Source organism: Monomorium pharaonis, chromosome 5, assembly GCF_013373865.1.
Source record: "Monomorium pharaonis isolate MP-MQ-018 chromosome 5, ASM1337386v2, whole genome shotgun sequence".
Lineage (NCBI taxonomy): Eukaryota > Metazoa > Arthropoda > Insecta > Hymenoptera > Formicidae > Monomorium > Monomorium pharaonis.
This window is the reverse complement of record NC_050471.1, coordinates 25,059,749-25,078,709: the sequence shown is the minus strand read 5'-3', so window position 1 is coordinate 25,078,709 and position 18,961 is coordinate 25,059,749. Positions and strand designations below refer to the sequence as shown.

The window sequence follows — 18,961 nt, the reverse complement described above, 5'->3', positions numbered from 1 at the left end:
CAAGAGGTCTACAATTTACACGAGGGCTCGCTATGTTGGTATAAGCCCTAAGTAGAACTCGTCCTCCTCCCCCCCCTCCCCCGCCCCCGCGTCGCCCTTCTTCCTCTTCCTCAACTTCTTTTCTTCTTCTTTTTCTTTCTCTTGTACTTTTACTCCTTCGTCTTCTCCTTCTCCTTCTTCTGCCTCTTCTTCTTCTTCTTCTCCATCTTCCTCTTTGTCGTCGTCGTCGTCGTATCCTCCTTTCGGCTTATTCGCTTCTGACCCGAACGTGAAATCCTTAAATACCTAATTTGATGCTAATTACAACTTGCACTTGCGTCTCGCGAGATACTCCCGGCAAACGTGTGCGCTCGCGTGCTACGAAGAAGGTTTAATGGTGTGTGCCCGGGACGGGTGGTGTATGATGAATGGTGAAACGTGTCGTCGGTGAGGCATCAGGTTGAATCCTCTCAACTTCGAACTCGGAGGTGCCTGTGCCTTCGAAGTCTTCGACTTTCAGCGCGAAGTTTTTTTGCGGAATCTCATAGATAATTTAACACCTTAGACATTTACAGCTGAATCCGAGTAGCGGTCGTTGATTTTTACTTTGAAACTTTAAAACTTGAAATATTTATAAAAGAACTTAATTGGATTATCAAAATGTTATAGTCATCGAATTTTCGAAGTAATAGACTTTTTGAAACTAAAAATATTATGATACATAACTTTGTTTCTTAGATAAAGAAAAAGAATTCGGGGCTTTGAAATTTTTATACTTTTATGACGTTTTTCCACAATGCTTTCAGTTAAATTGCTACCTTCTTATAATTTTTAAAGAAACTTTTCAAGTTAAACTTTCGACAGTGCTTAATTTAAAGTTCCTAAAATCATTCTTCGGTTATTTGAGTTGTTACAAACTTTGGGCATCCAAGGATTAAAACCAATCTTTCAATAGTTGGACGCCGATATTTTTGTATTAATTCGAGAATATTAATGCAAATAATAAAATGAAGAAATTCGAATTTCTGTTTTACTTGGGCTTCGACATCTCGCTGTTAAGAAAGTTTCAGCACATCGTACGCGAAATATGCAAAGCTAATTCGCGAAGGAATTTAATTTAGATTAAAATAATCATCGCAATTCATTGAGGAAACGACCCGTGTTACATTTCGCGCTAATTGGAACACGAACTTACCTCTTTTTCATACGGTCTATACTTCGAACGGAAAAGGTACGGCAAATTAGAGAAGGCAGAGCAAGTTGCATCTGAGTCGAGACGTACGTAACTATTTATTATGTGATAATAGTTGCACTCGAATGTAGCACATTAATTTGTCTATAGAGTTGGAAATAATTGCTTCGCTCTTTAACATGTACGCTTAATGATCGCTATGCTACACATATCTAACGTGCGACCTATCGATTTTCCCTGCCGAGCATTACGTGACAAGATACGTCATGAAGGATGCCCGTAAAGTATTTGGACTCACTTTATTTCAACGGGTGAAATAAAGAAAATAAATACAAAGAGATCAGTCTACAAAGGGAACGATATGTAATGCGATTTTCGTTTGGAGTGTTGTCAAGTTTTGCGAAGGAGACACTCTGTAAGTTTCTCATTAAATTAATATTTAAATATCGGCCATTTGTTATAATTATATTGCCACGCTGGTGCACGCAATACACTCCAAGTTTTCGCAAAATCTTGCTGCAATTTAGCATCTCAAACGCATATTAAATGTTTAAAGTATGAACCAAAATAAAGCCCTTTTATTTCTTATGTAAAAACCCTTTTATCAGTGACCGAAGGAAAAACTGAAAAAGGTTGATCAACGTTAATCAACGTAAGAAATGGTCGTCAATTAATAAACTTCAACATAATTCCTAAATATTTCAAACTTCCCAACGTTGAAAGAAACATGTTGGATGTAAATTTATGAAATACACACAAATATTAAATGAATACTTTCCTGTACGACGGCGCTACACATGTCCAAAAAGTTCAACTTGATTAAAGTCTCACGAGCACGTGACAATCTAATCTTGATTACGCAATCACATTATGTGCGCGGGATCGCGCGGGATTGAAACTTGCGTCAAAACACGTATATACGTGTGTTTATGTGTGTGTGAGTGTGTGTGCCTCGTACTGCTCGAATTCAAAGATGACGATTTGGAGGGGAAAACGTGAATGCAAGAACGCATAACGTGAAAGGCTCGATCAAGGCGAAATCTCTCTTCCTCCGAATGGCACGCGATAACCCGAACCGCGGTTTGCAAAAATATATTATGCCCTTTGAATTCCAGCAGCTCGTTAAAAAATTTTTCTTAGCTAAGTTTCTTGGCACGAGCAGAGGAACGCCGTTTTTTTTTCTCTTTCCTTTCTTTTTAAGAAAAACTTTCGTACGTTTACGCTGCTAATATAAAATTCGTAGATACTCGCCTAAATTTCTGTGGAGCTTCGCATACTTTTGTTCATCGGACTCAATTCTCTCTTGTGATTTTTACCTTTTATACAAAGACAATTTCACCAGATTATATCTTTTTTCTTAATATTTTATTGAAACTGCTGTTAACGTATATATTGACGATTATCATCGTTTGATTATGAGTTCAGTTAATGGGTATTTAATTGATTAGCTTTGGCCAATTGGCAACAACGCAAAGCCGATAAAAGTTAATCGCGCGCGAAGTCTCGTATAAAATCAACAAGGACAAATTAAATACTCTCCCTACGTAATTGCACATGTAACGTACGTGTCCGTCAGCATGGGCGAGTCTTTATTTAATTTAACCCTCCTTGCAACATTCCATAGGGTGTTCTAAACAGTTTCATAATTATGACCTTTTAATTTGAGAGCATTAATATATCTCAAAGTCGTACAATTTAAATAAATTCAAAAATTCATCGTACGATTTTCTCGAAACTTGCAGAAATTTGCACATATCGCCAAAAACGTTAAGAAATTATTTGATATATTAAAATGTCCTTTCATGAGTTCTTGGAGACATATAAAAGCTTTTTTTTTAGATTCTTGAATCTTTTTGTCGTTATACGCCTAAATTTTTAAATTTTTAGAAATGCTCGCTGGACCGTGAAAAAAATTGTTTTAATGCTTAAATTTTCAATTTTCAAATAAGCGTGACATTCAAATTATAATTAAAACATCAAAATTAAAAGCATTACATTTGCGTATTAAAAGTTTATTAAGAAGGAATTCTTCCAAGTTTTTTTAGACACGTGTTTACCATAGTATATCCTTTTGGAACACCCCATATGTCGAACGGTGTCCGAAACTCCGTCGTAATTATCGATATAATCGCTAATGATATACCCTCTTTGCATACGTACCTAGATTACATTATTATTATTATTCTCGTCTAGTAAACTTTGGTAATTCGGATGTGCATGGAACTATGATTATTATCACTGATTATTTAATCATAATCGTTCTCGAAGTTACCCGCTATAGATTCTACCTGACTAGGCTGCCTTCGGGAAAAGTCCTCCGACGAGTTCACTTCCTTCCATTAAGTCCGTCGACACGTTTCTGTCCGAATCTTGAAAGGCCCAAATGCTTAATCTTGATCGATTTTGCGTAACCAAAGCTTTGTCCCCGCGCGGGATTAAAACTACTTCGGCTTTCGCGAAGTTCAAGTAACGTCAGTTCTCAAGATTGGCACGGCAAAGATCGTACTCTACTAGAACCTTTGAAAGAAAGCCCAGGCTTAAATAACAACCGTTGCCACGGTCGGCGACGCGCGTCAGCGGGATTTCTTGCTAAGACCACGGATGGACGCGTGTCATCGACTTGCCGAGGGTTTTTCCTCGGTTCAGTCAATTCACGAGGAAGCGCGAGTAATTCTTCATCCAAGATGGCTGGAGAGACTGCTGTAAGCGTCCTCCTCCATTTCAAGCCGTCGTCAATAGAGGTCGGAAAAGGAGACCTGAGAGGAGACGCCTGAATGCAGATGATGAAGGGCGTGCAACTCCTCCATCGAGGTCGAGGGCATGCTGTTGCTGTCGCCGAGTATACTGGCGGCCGGCCCGACGTTTGGAGAATTGCCGGTGCTGGAGGACACCGCCGTCCCGGAACAGCCGACGTTGCTACCGACGTTGCCGCCGTCCTGCCGCATCAGGTTCCGTCGCCATTTCGCGCGCGCGTTTTGGAACCACACCTGGACAGACGCAAGATAAGAAAAAAGATCCGCGTAATTCATCGTCAACTCTTGAAAACCAAATGACTTTTCAAAATCATAATTAAAAAAAACCGTATTCGTTCCAGGAATAAAAAATAAAGAGGAGCAATGCGCTTGGAGTGATTGGAACTGATGTCGAGCAGTTTTGCACACACGTTCTTGCGATTAAAGAAAAAGAAGGTGGTTTTTTGTCAGCGATGATTAATCGATACTTTACGAACACCGCGTCAAAGAAGGATATAGAAAGAAGGAAGAGCCTGTACCTGCAGCACCCTTTTCGACAGGCCGGTTTTCTGCGCGAGTTGCTTGAGGTCTTTGGCGTCCGGGTTCTGATTTATTGAGAAGTAATTCTTCATGGTTCGCAACTGGTGGTGCTTGAAACTGGTGCGCATACGTTTCGTCCGCTGATTCTGGTGCACCGGTCCCGGGGATCCCACGCCCGCGTCGTACGTGGCCAGCGACTCCATCGACGAGGACAGCTCCGTGGGATGCAGCAGCTCTGCAACCGCGACGTCCGCTAGAAAGTTTCTCTTTTCTTTCCGCTTTTTAGTTTCACGTCCGGCCATCGCGACGTTGACGCGCGACGCGCGACAGCGGAGGGAAACCATTAGACAAAAGCGTCGCATTCATTACAAAATTATCCCTTTTTATTTATACACTGAGAGAAAAATGTTGTTTTAGTTTGACTAAATTTTCCAATTAAATTTTATCTATTCAAGTATTCATATATTTCAATTAACTATATATAAATACTAGAATTGAGAAATTTGTGCGTTTAAGCTAAATGCATAAATTGTTGGAATAACAAAACTTTAATTTAGTTGAAAAATTTTGTCAAATCAGCAATATTTTTTTCTTAGTGTACAAAAAACAGAAATTCGAAAATTCAAAATTCCGAAACACCGCGGGGAGATCGAACGCGCGAAGAAAACTTTAAAACTTGAAGCTTCTGAAGTATTTCCTTCGGGATACCTATGTTCAAATTCGCGAGATACAGTCTTTCCGTACAAAAATTGCCGTATGAAAATCGAGGTAACTTCCAAGATGACGAACGTACATTTTGTATCCGTAACTTTTCATTCCGCAGTCTTTAATTCCGCGCCGGCCGAGCGGCGCGCGTGATGACCTTAGAAGGATTTTAACTTTGCGTGATACGAGAGAGGTCGACCACGTTTTCGTCGCCCGTCCTGTCCTCTCCTATCTTGCGTACGTATAACTGTGCTTTTCGAATCGTCGACCGGGAGGGAAGGAAAAAAAGAGGACGAAATCCGTGTCGTTCGTCCCGACAAGAAAACGAATTCCGTACGGCGCCGTTCACGAAAACGGTTTTTCTCCTCTGTTTCCTCTCTTCTCTCTTTATCTCACGCTCTTTCTCCTCCTCCTCCCGCCTCGGCGAGCCGGCAGATCGCCGTCCGTTGGGAATGGAAGTTCGGAACAATAAACAGTAATGGCGCATACGTGCTCGGGGATTTACTTCTGGGATCCCCCCGCCCTCCCCGCGCCCTGCTTGCGCGTCCGCTTCGCGTCGACTGGAACCCGTTCTTCTCCCGATTGAATTCAATGGTTACCCTCGTCGTCTTATTTATTGGATACGTTCCTTCGCTCCGCCGGCCGGCGCGCAACAACTGCAACTGCGCACACAACTCTGCGCCGCACGCCCCGTCCTCTTTCCGGCGATTCTTCTCCTTCTCCCTTTCATCCCGCGTTTCTTTAGCCTTCATTTCGTTTTCGTCATAATTCAGTTAAATTCGCGCGGCGTGGCCACCGCTAATTGATCAATCAAGACGCTTCCTCTTCTGCATGGTTGAAGGCCACGTCTGAGATATCGTCATGAGTCCCTTTTGCATCTTCAAACAATCGTTTGTCACATAAAACGGGACTAAGTGAGAAGCTCTATCTCACCACCGCGGAAAACGTAAATATGTCCGTTTCGCATTTAAAGAAAGCGCAAATTAAAACGGAGGGAGAAGACTCGAACCCAATCGAAATTGGGATTTTCTCAGCGCGGCTTCTGTCTCTGGCTGAAAGAGGAACGGCTCCGGGCAACCGCGGACAGTGACAGATAGGTATCGGCAGCGGGAGATGCATCGATTGGCCGTTCTGCCCGGAAAAGAATGCTGCCGTGGCCAATGCGTGGCTGCTGCCGGTAGAATGGCCGGCCGGTGCTCTTATAATGCCGCCTGCGCGAGTTTCTTGCCGCGTCGCCGGCAATCGGAATTCCCCCTCTCGTCCCCGTCGCCGTCGATTCTCAGTCCTCCACAGGCCCCGGCAATTTTGGCTTCTAACTCGCCCTGACAAATTGTAATCTCATTCTTAAACCGCCAAATCAGCAGCCCGTCCTCCCACCCTCCGTTCGCCGTGCCCCTCGGAAGGGGGGAGAAACTTTCCGGAGCTCGCGTGTGTCCTTCCTCTATCGCAGGAAAGGGCAAAAAATGTCTCTTCCTAATTCCAAAATGGACCAACGTGAGATTAACGTGTTTTTTGCCATAAGAAATATGCCCACGTTTTCGCTCTAAACCTCCTTCACGAGATAACAATCGCAATTACATTTTTCACATACCTGCCGTGTGTTTGAACGTTTAATGTAACTGCTCAGTTTTCATGTTCGCATAAGTCAAACCAACGCACCACTGTATTCAGCGAAGACTGTGTATTTTTTCCTTCGGGATTTGTCTGCATGCACAGATTGCAAGTTTAAGGAGATGCAAAACTTAAAATTCTTGGACCTCTTGTTGGAACGCCGCTTCGACAACTCAAATTTTTGCGTTTATGCGTGCAATCCAATACGTCAACTGGTGTCAGGCGTTAGTCGGTGACATGTCGCGCAGTTTAGGAATACTCGGACCTGTCGTCTTCTTGCCCCTGCGCTATTACCACGAGAGCGGCTCCGCGATCCGTCGGCGCGTCTCGCCGTGGAATCGCGTTCCCCCGTCGGCGTGTCCCTTTCGCAAAAACTGTCCCAATTATATATAAAGACAATAAAACACTGCGAGAGAGGGGCCTCTCTCTCTCCCAGGCCGGCAGGTTCCCACTCGTGGCCGCGCACGCAGGACGCTTCATGGACGATTTTATGGCTGTTGGTCGTAAATTCCGGTCGGTAGTCCGGGGGAGAGTGATCCTCGGCCCTCGTCGATTATAAAATAACTGGGAAATCACGCGCGGCGCGCACCGGCCGTCGTCCGCCATCTTGGCTTGCGCCCGGAGCCGAAACGATCGTAAAATCCAGCGGAAATCATATCGAGACGCGAGCGCACGACGTTTCGCGCCGGTCGGCGAACGGTCGCCATTTTTTTTCACTCTCTCTCTCTCTCTAATTTTCTTCAGCCGCGAGCAGCCCGTTTTCATCGAGATCGTAATGGCGATAGCGGCGAGAATTAACTTGGCGATTTATGTGTTTCCACACTCCGGGGCACCACGCTGGGATTTAGTGAAGTATCCGCTATAATTCTCTCGCTCGATGACGATTCTCATTGCGCTGTAATTTCACACCAGCATTTGTTACCTGCGCGCAAGGTTAGAAATGAGGATTACAAGCGGGGATTACCGGGCGAAACGGGCGCCTCGGGATCTCGCGTTGTGGGCGCCTTTGTTGCATCGGGGGGATTCGTCGCGCGTTGAATCATCGAGCAATTAGACATCTGCGTAGCGCGCGCGCGAGATTTCGTCAAAGAAATCGCCGCTCGCCCGAGATGTCGAATGCTCCAGTTTAACGAGCCGAATAATCGCGCGCGGACGCGAAATGAAATAACATCTGCACGATTCTTGCGAGGGCCCGAGCAAATGTTTGCACGAAGGAACGCTCCATTATACCCCCGGTTGCCCGGTAAATAATGCAACTCCGCCGATTAACTCGTTTGCCGTAGCGTGGAATAGAGAGAAGACACAAGACTAAAGAGTGGAGAGAAAGAAAGGGACGCGGAGAATGCGAGGAGAGCGAGAGAAAGCCTGGGTACTACGAAGTCTAAAGAAACGAATGCCAAAACGGAACTGCCAAGTTCGGGGATCTGCCACATCTAACCACGGCTGTGACGGGGAAGAAGAGCCAAAGGGGAAGAAAAGCCAAGAACCAATCATATTGAAGACTGCTCGATGAGCGGTGATCCTTTAATACGATTTGTTCTTGCCTTTAGTTCCTCCTCTCCACCACAGTTAAGTGTCTAAATTGACAGATCTTCGGAACCGCAGCTCTGATACTAAAAGACTGAAGAGTTTTAAAAGCGGGCGGACTCTAAAGGGGAAAGAGGACGGGGGAGTGGACGAGGGCAACAAGATCGCTCGGGATCGAATTACAAAATTGCGGAACATACATTGGCTGGACTCACCGAGTGCTCCAGCGGCCAGTCTCATCGTGACGGGGAGCTCGGAGCCGGTGATTTCCGACAGCTTCCGCTTCCGCGGCCGGCCCTTCTGCACCGTGCCGGAAGCGGCGATTGGGTTCTGCTCGTAGTAGGCCGGGAGCGGCGACACCCCCGGCGAGCCGAGGTCCTCGATGCCGCCGGCGGCACCCCCGTAATCGCCGGCGCAGCACAGCAACTCGTAGTGTGGTCTTGGGAGCGACGTGCTCGTCAGTCGTCAACCTCTCTGTCAAGTAGTCGATAGACGACCTGACCTCCGCGTTATGCGTTCGAGTTCGATGAACGAGTTCGACGTTTACTTCCGGATACCACGCGGGGGCGGAATTTAACAAGTAGCGGGGGAAGTAGGGTGGGGGAGTCGGGGATTATCGTTAGTAGTTGGCGAGTTAGGATAATGCGGTTAACTTTGGGCGAGTCGTTTTGGGTGTTCGAATTCGAGGCGAATTCGGGCTCCCTCGTTCCATCTCTCGCGGTCTCCTTGGAATCGTTAAGGGGATCGTCTTTAAAAACATTCTATGGCGCGCGCGAAAACTTGAAAGACGTTTCGTTAGGTAAACGTTGAAAGAAATCACGAGAAACCCTCTTAAATTCCTCTGACATTCATTAAGTCTCACTTTCACGCCTCGCGGTATCTGTCGTCGCGGCCGTCTTCCCGGAATCCGAGACCGAATCCGTCCGTTTCCAATGACCACCATTAGCACTCAACAACCGTCATTAGCGCGGAGGTAGGGGAGGTAAAGGAGGGGGGACTGACTCGGTGCGACAAAGCGCCTCGTGCTCCTGTCAACCTCGTCATCGAACTCGTTGATAACAAGGAGAGACGGCCTTTGAAGGATAGTAATGATCAGACACTCTTGTTTCTCACCTACAATACACCAGTCCGTCCCGCTGGCCGAAATGATCGCCTTTGTTCAGCGGGGTGCTGCACGAGGCGCAAATGAAACACGCCACATGGTACACCAGGTCGCGCGCTCGCATCACCAGTTCCGAGGCGGAAATGCCGGCGCGACATCGGGAACACCGGGACACGGCGAATAATCTGCAAGACAGTTAAAATTATCCTTGTGTACACGGAAATTCAATTTTATGTTCACAATAATATCACCTAAATATCACTTGAATATCTCGATCTAATCGCTAGAAGGCAATATGACAAAGAACGTGTCACAACCAATATTTGGAACCAATTTGATTATCTTTGAAATATTGTAAGACGTCAAAATTTAAGAGACATACATTTTTTTACTATGTGCACATTTTAAGAAAAGTAAAATAATTTTCCAAAGTTTATATTTCATTGTAAACATTTATTGTACAACTTGGGAAAATTTTTTAAATATTTTAGAAAAAGTATTTATGGTTTCTCATATACTTTATAATTGTGCATTTAAAATTTCGATAAATCTATTATTTTTCATGATACTCTATCTCATTATTTCCATGAGATTATATTTCTTTCATAAATACAAATTAAGAATAACTTTATTCCAAAATCTCTTCTAAGTGATAAAATAATTTTACAAAGTAACATATCTGAGAACCAAATTAAAAAATTGAAAAGCATTTTAATTCGTAAAAGATACACAGTATAAAGCACATGAAAGTAAGGAAAACTTAAAGCATTTCTTATATACATATTTTTATATACATTTATAATAATTTTATAATAACAATTGCTTAGACTTTAATATAAGCTTTGGCTTTGAGGTTTTGTTTCACTTTTTAGATTTAGACATATATAAAGAAATACGCTCTCTTTTTAAATTTATATATAATTCAATATATTAAAAAAAAATTAAATTTGTTCCAAATACAGTTGTAATATCTTTTGTCACTTAAAAAGATTATTTAATAATTTATATAATTTGTCAGTTCTAGACTTTAAAATTTTCCAACACAGGCACACACGTAAACTTAATAATATTATTATTTTATTCTTTTCCTGTTGACACCAATTGAACGAACATTTCATTGAAATATCAAAAATATCGAAATTTCCTGCATTTTCTTAATCTCGATAAACGTATATCTAATTTTTAACTTGGCATGAAAATGAGCAAAAATATTTAGATCTAACGGTACGTTATGTACATATTATTCTGTAAGCGGGTATTCGTAAATGCATTGCGAATTCTTGCTTGAGGTGAATTTCGCAAGGGATTGAAACAGACCACGTAGGAAACAAAGGGCTCGCGTTGTTGCATATTGCATGGAAGACGGCTGTTGAATTCCTCCCCTGCTCTAACGAACTTGTCTCTCAGCCTTTCATTCCACCCTCGTACCAAAACGGCGAACGTCATTGCGTAAGCGCGCTATTTCACATGATAAACAATATATTTGTTTCTTCATTTACAATTACGTTCAAATTTCCATTCTAATTTTAAGTTTCTCTAGATTGTGAATTGTTTCAAAGTTATGAATATTAAAACTTAAGAATGTCAAAAATGCCTTAGAATTTAAATTCAATCTTTCAAATATAAATAGAAAACATGTTACATCTATATTAAAAACGACCCTTGTTCAAATTTTTGAATTGCATTTTTACCTGAGTGTAAATGTAACATAACGTGATTATTTAAATATTTTATGTTGAATAAATATTCAAAATTTTTTAACGTTAAAGTAATACAATTTATGGGTAAACAAATAACACAAAGATAATGTACTTTTAAAACATTAATTCTGTGATAGATTATTTAATGTATGTATCAACATATAATAAGTTTATTTTATTGATATAAAGTACTTTTTTTCAATCATATCAAAGCGTAATATTTTCTTGTTAATTTTGTACATAATATCTGTTTCTAGTGTATTCATCCTGTGTTAAATTAATACAAAAATTTGAGTGGACCGTTTGTGGGACATACAATATGTTAATAAAAATATCTAACGCCAATTTTCCAACTGTGTAATAATAAGTCAATAAGTGATATTCCGTAGGATTTATTTAATTTCGTTGAAATTCACTTTCTTCTCGTTTTTCTTACGGCTCTCCGCATTCTCTATCGGCAAGTATATCGCAGCGCGGAGTGTGGAATTCGAGGTCCAATTCCTGAATAACGACTAGAGCTGTGTATTTTGGAGTCGGCTATTAGTGAACATTTTGTGTGGTCTAAGAAAGAAGGCATTTTTGGTAAAAGAGAGCAAGGCAAAGCCGCCTCTCGTATGTAAATTTAACGCTATCCCAAATAAATAAAAAAACAAGGAAGTACATAATAACGAATCTCGCATCAGTTCCATACGCGTCATTTGAGTGATTCGTCGCAGAACAATGTGAAATCAGATTCGTTTTCACGAAACCGCGACGAATGCAGATAAGAGATGTGTAGAAAGACAACTGAGAAAAAAATGTGTGACATTTACAATTATAATTACATAGTAAAGTAATTATAGACAAAAATATCATTTTTATAATAATTATTACGATAATATTCATAGTGGATGCTTACAGTGATTGTTTTATGATACAATGTACTATATTAACGTTTCCTGCATTTTATGGCAATCACGTCATAAGTTGTATAAACGAATATGAAATTTAAAATTATGATTATGAAAACTTTAATATAATTTAAACAAATTTATAATTCATATAACTGGATCCAAAGGTGCCTATAAATTATAATGATATTATGGTTACTGCAACTATTTTTTTTCTCCGTGCAGTTCCAGAGACACTAATAGATCTTCTTAAAAAAGCAACAATAACATTTTCCGATAAGTATAACAAGACAGAAGATTTTAATCAACACAGAGAGCCAAAGGATATATCTAGAGACTGGACTTTCAATACTCCAAACACAGTTCTCCCTCGTCTCTCAAAAAGACAACGATTTCCCTTTACGTATCACGCTTCAACTAACCTGTAGTAATCGTCTTTGCAGTAAATGTTACCGTCCCTGGCGAAGCAGGTGAGCTCGGCGGCCAGGGGGACCCGGCAGTGACAGCAGCGCAGGCAGCCGCAGTGCCATGCGCGATCGGCCGCCCTTAGGTACCAGCGATCGGCGATCTCCCTTCCGCAGCCGCCGCAGCCGAGGACACCCTCGGCGATACCGCCGCCACCGCCTCCCGCACCCCCGCCACCACCACCGCCGCCGCCGCCGCCGCCTTCGTTCGCGCCGATCTGCCGACCGTTCGTCCCTCCGCCGCCGTCTCCCGGCGGGGGTGTGGTGCTGCCGCAGCCGACTTCCTTCAGCATCTCGCTTCACGCGCCCCGTTACGACGTTGCATGTCGACGTTGCATTCTGCAAGTGGCATATCGCAAGCCTTGGTGATGACGTATGGCGTGTCGCTTGTCTGGACGGAGCGACAAAGAGAGGCAAATGCACAGAAAAAAATTCTACAGTTCTGACAATTGTGAAATTATTACACGCAGTTCAATAAACTATATTATAGTTGTTGCTGCTGCCGTTTCAGTACAATAATTATAAATATAATTTGTTTTATCACGGCAACATTATATTATAAGAAAATATATACACAGTGATATTGATTTGTAGTACATTTCAAAAGAACTTTAGAAAAATAGAAATCTAAATTCTATAGCTTTGTATAACTTATTATTGTTTATTACAATACATAGATGCTGTTCATAAATTTATAGTTGCCAATACAAGTTTTTTTTTAATAAAGGAAGCTGCAATTATTACTGCTTATTTAGGATACATTTACCGGAAGTGACGATATCGAGACAAATTTCTAGGAATACAAGTGCGATCTTACGTGTTACTAAAATGACCAGTGGGAGCGACAGATTTATCGATCTTATTCAACGGCGGTTGAAATTTTGTAGTTTGAACAGTTCCAACTGTATACAAGAGTTTAACGCTTAAACGCTATGCGCTGTAAGACATTGTTGACAGTGTTGTCACGTCGTGTCGACAGCGATATTACACATAATTTATAACTAGAAGATGAATCATTTAAAAGAAAATAACTATTAAAATCTGTTAAAAACTGCTAATAATTTAATAACATGTATCAATGCTGCGAGTGTCTCGTAAAAAATACAAACAACTGGTACTTTGTTGCTTAACTTTATTGATTTTCCTTCTTTTTTATGATAACAGTTGTTGCTATAATAATTCTGCGATAAAAGTCATCACATGGTTCTTCTTATTGCTCAAACGATTGATTCGAGAGGCTCGTAAAAATGCATCTTAATGCATTGAATGCATGTGGATGTATATTGAACTGGAATTATTAATATTTAAAGCTTTTTTGTTTTATTATTCATCATTGTTTTCAAGTCTGAAAACAATGATGAAGAATTAGAAATATTAAAAAAAGAATAAATCAACGTAGAAAGGTGTTCAAAGTACAGAAATAATCTTAAAATTAATCTGTAAAGATATAATAAAGTGTTTACGTATTTATGTTATTATGTATGTAAATCGAGAGATATGATTTTGAAATTCTACAAATATGAATCGTATCTCTCGGTCTGCACACATAATAACGTAAATAAATATGTTGAGAAGCCAAGAACAAATATATATAAAACAGAAATAAATTGTTTTACTATAGCTTTACACATTAATTTTATCACGTATAAAGTAAAAGTTTAATATATAATGCATATTTTTGCTACAAAAAAATAGGTTTTTAGAAATCTCTGTGATAGTTTGCATCAATGCGGTTAAATAATAGGAGAAATCCTCGCAAAGCATAAATTTATAAAGGAGCTAAGAAAAAGTAAATAAATAAAAATAATACAAGTTTAAAAAAACAAAACAAAGTATTTAAATTCAGATGCCGCTAGAACAAACTTTAGAACATAACGATATTTCGCAAAAAACCGCTATAATTTAATGTGTCAGTAATAAAAAATTAATTAGTGTGCATTTTTTAATATTAACGAGTAATACGTTTGATCAATTATTGATAGTTTTAAAAAATGTATTTCTGATAATATTATAAACTAATCTTATTTTTTAATTAGTTTTTAGTCTCCTATGACACGATTTCCCATAACACTGCATTTCTTAGAAACCTAAACACCATGTTACACAAGAATTACCTGTACATATACATTATAGAAAAAAAATGTTGTTCTATGTATAAAAAATTTGGTTAAAATGTACCAAAATAAACTATTTATTTAGTTCATATAAACAAATATTTTTTTATTTACATGTACTTCACGAAAACCAATAAATTTTTGGCTATACAAAATAAAATATTTGATGATTGTTGAAATGATTGTGAAAATGCTTTAACTGAACAGTTTTTATAAAGGCACTTTTTTTAAGTGTACACAAGAATTTTATAGCTACATAATAAACTCTATGTAATCGCGAATGAAAAACATCATAGGTACTTCTTTCTATCGTCATAAAGTAAAGACTCGAGAATCCAAGATCAGGATCCTTACGAATCGCTTCGTGCACAGGTGCATTCATTCAGAGCGCGCTACTCAGATGACACGAACAGAAACCAATGAATGAAAACAATTCGCGGTCGACGGTAATGAATCCACTAACGAACGCCACTCTCGCCTTCGAATCACGATTTATACGAACGCGATGTCTCTTGCTTATGATAGATTGTTATAATGTTCGTTACATCTTTGCGCACATGTCACGACAGAAATGGAAATCATTTTCCATTTCTGAGTAACTTTTGTAAAAATTACACTTTAGAATCCGTTATTTGGTAATTTAAGAAATCAGAGCAGATTTCGATTTCGGCAAAGTGGATTTAGATAGAGGCACGTGCACAGGTGTGAACGTGTGACACATTTATTTTGTCATTGAGGCAACGCCGAGTATCAAAAGTATCGTCTCAAGCATTGTCGTAACGCAGCATCGATCGCAACGATACTTCAATGTTAATTAACTTGTCCTTGAAAACGGCATTGTGCTAGGTGAAAAGCGAAGTGGTCAGCACCACCGCGGATTTGCATTGCGGTGGCATTATGTTTGCAATAGCATGCGGATTCGATATTATTGCGTGCCATATTTTCATAAAATCGATTCGTTTGATCCTCGATAACGAAATATTCTGGCGAGAAAGAGAGAGAGAGAGAGAGAGAGAGAGAGAGAGAGATAGAAGAGAGAAATACGCGGAGTTACATCGGCGAAACTGCATTCATACCAGAATGTTTATTGCAGATCGCAATGACTGAAGAATCGTCACTGTTAAAGATTAAAAATTACGAAATGCTCAAAATGCTCACAGGAATTTGTCTAGTAAAATTTTAATTTATATTAACATAACATAAATTATGATAATATAATGTAAGAGTAGATAATAAACTTGTTTAAATAATTATTAAATATATAAATTATTACAGATTATTAAATAAAGATTAGCCGTAATTTTCTAAAAAACTTTAAAATAAAAGAATATAATCAATATTGATGCAGATGTATCTTTCAAAACGACACTCCTTCTATTTCTTCAAGCCTACAGAATAACGTAATTAAAGTGAGGTGTGTAAATCGGCAAACATTAACCTTTCGACTGTACATGTGAATGTAATTAATTTCTAATGGTACATCCAATACAAACTCTTTGTGTGTGTGTATTATAATCTTAAAGTATGAGGTGTTAAAATGTGTACTGTTACCTTTGTGATAGCATTATACATCTAGCGCAAGTATTATAATTTCTGAAATCTATTGTTAAACAATATGCTATCATCTCAATATCTCTCCATGTGTGCGTCAAAATAAGAAGAAATACTAAAACGAACGAATTTCACTCATTTATTAGAAGTAAAAGACAAAATTTTTCTGTTTTAGATCAAGTAAAGTATTCGAATTGAAACAAACAAATTCTGACAAGTTTCAACGCCACTATTAAGTTCTTTTAATATTCTGCTCACCTTTAATCGGTTAAACAGTTGGAATGCGACGGCGAGTCCCGCTGGCGCGTGGCGGCCGTCCCTCGCTTCACTCCGCTCGCCGGCGACGAAGCACCCGCGGCCAAAATTACACCCGCTTGGTTATTTTCATCTAAATCGCGATCATCTTGGACCTGCTAACTTTCCCAGGGTTCGGTTCGGTCGCGGCGCGGCTCCAACCCCAGATATTCCGGCGCTCCGACGGCGACGACGACGACGACGACGACGACGACGACGACGCCCGGCTGCCTCGAACCGACCAGGCAGTCGTTGCGATCATCAATCATGCTCTGGACAAGCGAAAAGCCGCGCATGGACGGAGAAGATAATTTCTTGCCGCGTGACATCGGTTCTCTACGATAATAGAATCCGCGCCGACGGGAGAACCGCAAAATTGTATCTGCTTTAAAGTATCGCTCGCGTATAAATTACTTCGAATAAGAAACTTAATCGGGCGTTCCGACCGATCTCCAGAGAAACTTTAGCAGTCTGACGTCTAACTGTCGGATCATTAGAAACTTACGCACAAATAAACTTCATACTAGTTTGTTAGTTGCATTAAAGTTTCTTAAATTCTCGACACCCGATCTAACTCGCAATTTCAAAGATTGAAAAATGTTAAACATTTATTTTTCTTTAAAATTATTTGAAACATTAAGCCTGCATTTAAACTTTAATTTAAATCTCCTTCAGGAAAGAAAAAAGTAAAGCGTTTTAAGTGACGAACGTTTGACTGAACTTTCGATTGTGGTTAAACTAGAATGCGACCGCAGTGGTCGCGGAATGTTCGAAGTAAATTGCTGGTCAATGCCTTAGAAAGAGGCGCCAATTGAGTCACAGTTGCGTTTAACAAGTCCCCGAATTCAGTTTCTGTCGGAAATTCGTTCAAGTAACAAGTTTAGTGCGTTGAACATTAATTCAAATTCTCTTCTGACACTCGACATTTTCTCTTATAATTATTAGTTTCCACGGAAAGAAAAAGCAATTTTTCTTATGTGTCTCTATAGAAATCTAAATTAAATCTAAATTATAAACTCTTTCACAGGCTTCGAATTTTTGCATTTAAATCAAGTCAATGAAACTAAAGATTCTTGACTTTTATGTCAAATCTCTTAATCATAAGATTTTCAAACGAGAGTAAAACGTTATAATATCAAATATTTATTTAAAGAATATAAATTATTCTTGATTCCTTAGATTTTTTTTCGTAACCATAAAGTCTTTGATTTCTTGGATCGTCTTAATTTTTAAATTTTCAATTTTTTTACAAACATTAACACACAAAAAAGTTTCAATCATTATTAAGAAAATTCGTCGAATAATTGGCCTTATAATTTTTTATTATTTAGTATTTTATTAATATATATATATATATATATATACCAGTTCATCCTGTTCTCAAAGTACAGCATCCTCGTTAGATTTCTTGATCCTTTCACGTCGCTCCTTCCTTCAGTCGGGTTCAAAGATGCAAAACATTAGCACGTCACAATACCGATCACAGCTTTGAATTTGCTTTGAGGGTTTAGAGAGCACACCTCTCTCACACTTTTCTAACGATCAAGCGAACCCGCCATTGATGAAACTTACAACCGACAGAGACGGACGCAACTTCCGAGCGGGATTCTCTCGAATTCGCGAGAGGGAAACTGTCGAAAGAGATCTCCTCGCGGGGAGATCTACGCGACCGCCAGACGGAAATTCGACGGGAGGGGGAGGGACATTCTCCGCGAGCGCGCGCGGAACTCGCGCGCGGAAAACCTACGTGCGGGAAACTGGCGCGCCGGAAACTCGCGAAACCCCCGTCGCCGGAGTGCGAGAAGGAAGCGCGAAGGACGCGGTGGATTCGTGCGGGATGGAAGCTGCTCCCCGTCGGCATAACATTACGATCCTAGGACGGCCACCCCAGGGCCAGGGGCGGACGTCGCCGCGGCAGGGAAGCGGGGTTGGCGATCCCCCTCATGCTGCGATCTCGCCGGGGTGGCGACAGGGTGGGGTTTTCGAAGCCGGCCCGAGGGGTAGCGGCGTCGGGACGCCGGGCGTCTGCGCGCCGCGCCGGCGCCTTTCGCGGCATTTGCCTTTGTTCTCTCTCTCTCTCACAATCGGTTCCTCACTTTCTCTTTCTCTCTTCTCCTCTTTGTCTTTCGCGTGAAAATAATTCGCCCCGTCTCTTCACCGCTGACGTCGACTGGTGGTCGTCGTTGATAATATCACCGGTACGTTGGTGATGTTATCATAGTTAATGTTGTTTGCCAAGTCACTGGGTTTTCTTAGAGAACCTCTCCAATTTGGGAAACGTATCGAACGAAGTATCTTGTGAGATATTTTTATTCTCTGTCATCGTTTTTTATAATACAATCTATTATAGCTGCTTTATAATATTCTATCAATGTGTAACTTAATTTGGTTATAATTATTACTGTGATTATCCATTTATTCTTTTTTTTTAAACAATCACTAAAAAGAACATTTGTATTTTTTGCAATGTTCAAGATTGTAATTTCAAATTATAAATATTAAATATTATACTTAAAATGCGTCAGTTTTCAAAGTTTGAATCAAAATGTTGAGGATATTA

General features: G+C 40.3%; 1 protein-coding gene across 3 annotated transcripts; it reads right to left on the bottom strand.

Moving 5' to 3' along the window:
• Window positions 1-1,244: 1,244 nt before the first annotated feature.
• On the bottom strand, window positions 1,245-18,823 carry LOC105839748 (LIM/homeobox protein Lhx9). 3 transcript variants are annotated; one of them, XM_028192630.2, is made up of 7 exons: window positions 17,767-18,821; window positions 16,366-16,673; window positions 12,401-12,781; window positions 9,400-9,573; window positions 8,502-8,725; window positions 4,443-4,678; window positions 1,245-4,158 (listed from the first exon to the last, which is right to left on the bottom strand). In XM_028192630.2, the coding sequence occupies exons 3-7, from the start codon at window positions 12,733-12,735 to the stop codon at window positions 3,904-3,906; spliced, it is 1,224 nt and encodes a 407-aa protein (XP_028048431.2). In that variant the 5' UTR covers window positions 12,736-12,781; window positions 16,366-16,673; window positions 17,767-18,821; the 3' UTR covers window positions 1,245-3,903. The 3 variants fall into 3 exon arrangements, with proteins under 3 accessions (XP_028048431.2, XP_036142861.1, XP_036142862.1); XM_036286968.1 differs by having other exon boundaries at window positions 3,904-4,158; window positions 12,401-12,833; window positions 17,767-18,823; XM_036286969.1 differs by lacking the exon at window positions 16,366-16,673 and having other exon boundaries at window positions 3,904-4,158; window positions 17,767-18,823.
• Between the last annotated feature and the right edge of the window lie 138 nt (window positions 18,824-18,961).

Bases quoted from the DNA above. Each gene is read 5' to 3' on its own strand.
- LOC105839748 (XM_036286968.1), bottom strand. From the start codon at position 12,735: ATGCTGAAGGAAGTCGGCTGCGGCAGCACCACACCCCCGCCGGGAGAC. The intron at 8,726-9,399 runs GTGAGAAACAAG...GTCGCTCCCAAG, and splicing joins GACGGACTGGTGTATTGTAG to ACCACACTACGAGTTGCTGT. The intron at 4,679-8,501 runs GTGAGTCCAGCC...TCGCGGTTGCAG, and splicing joins ACTGGCCGCTGGAGCACTCG to AGCTGCTGCATCCCACGGAG.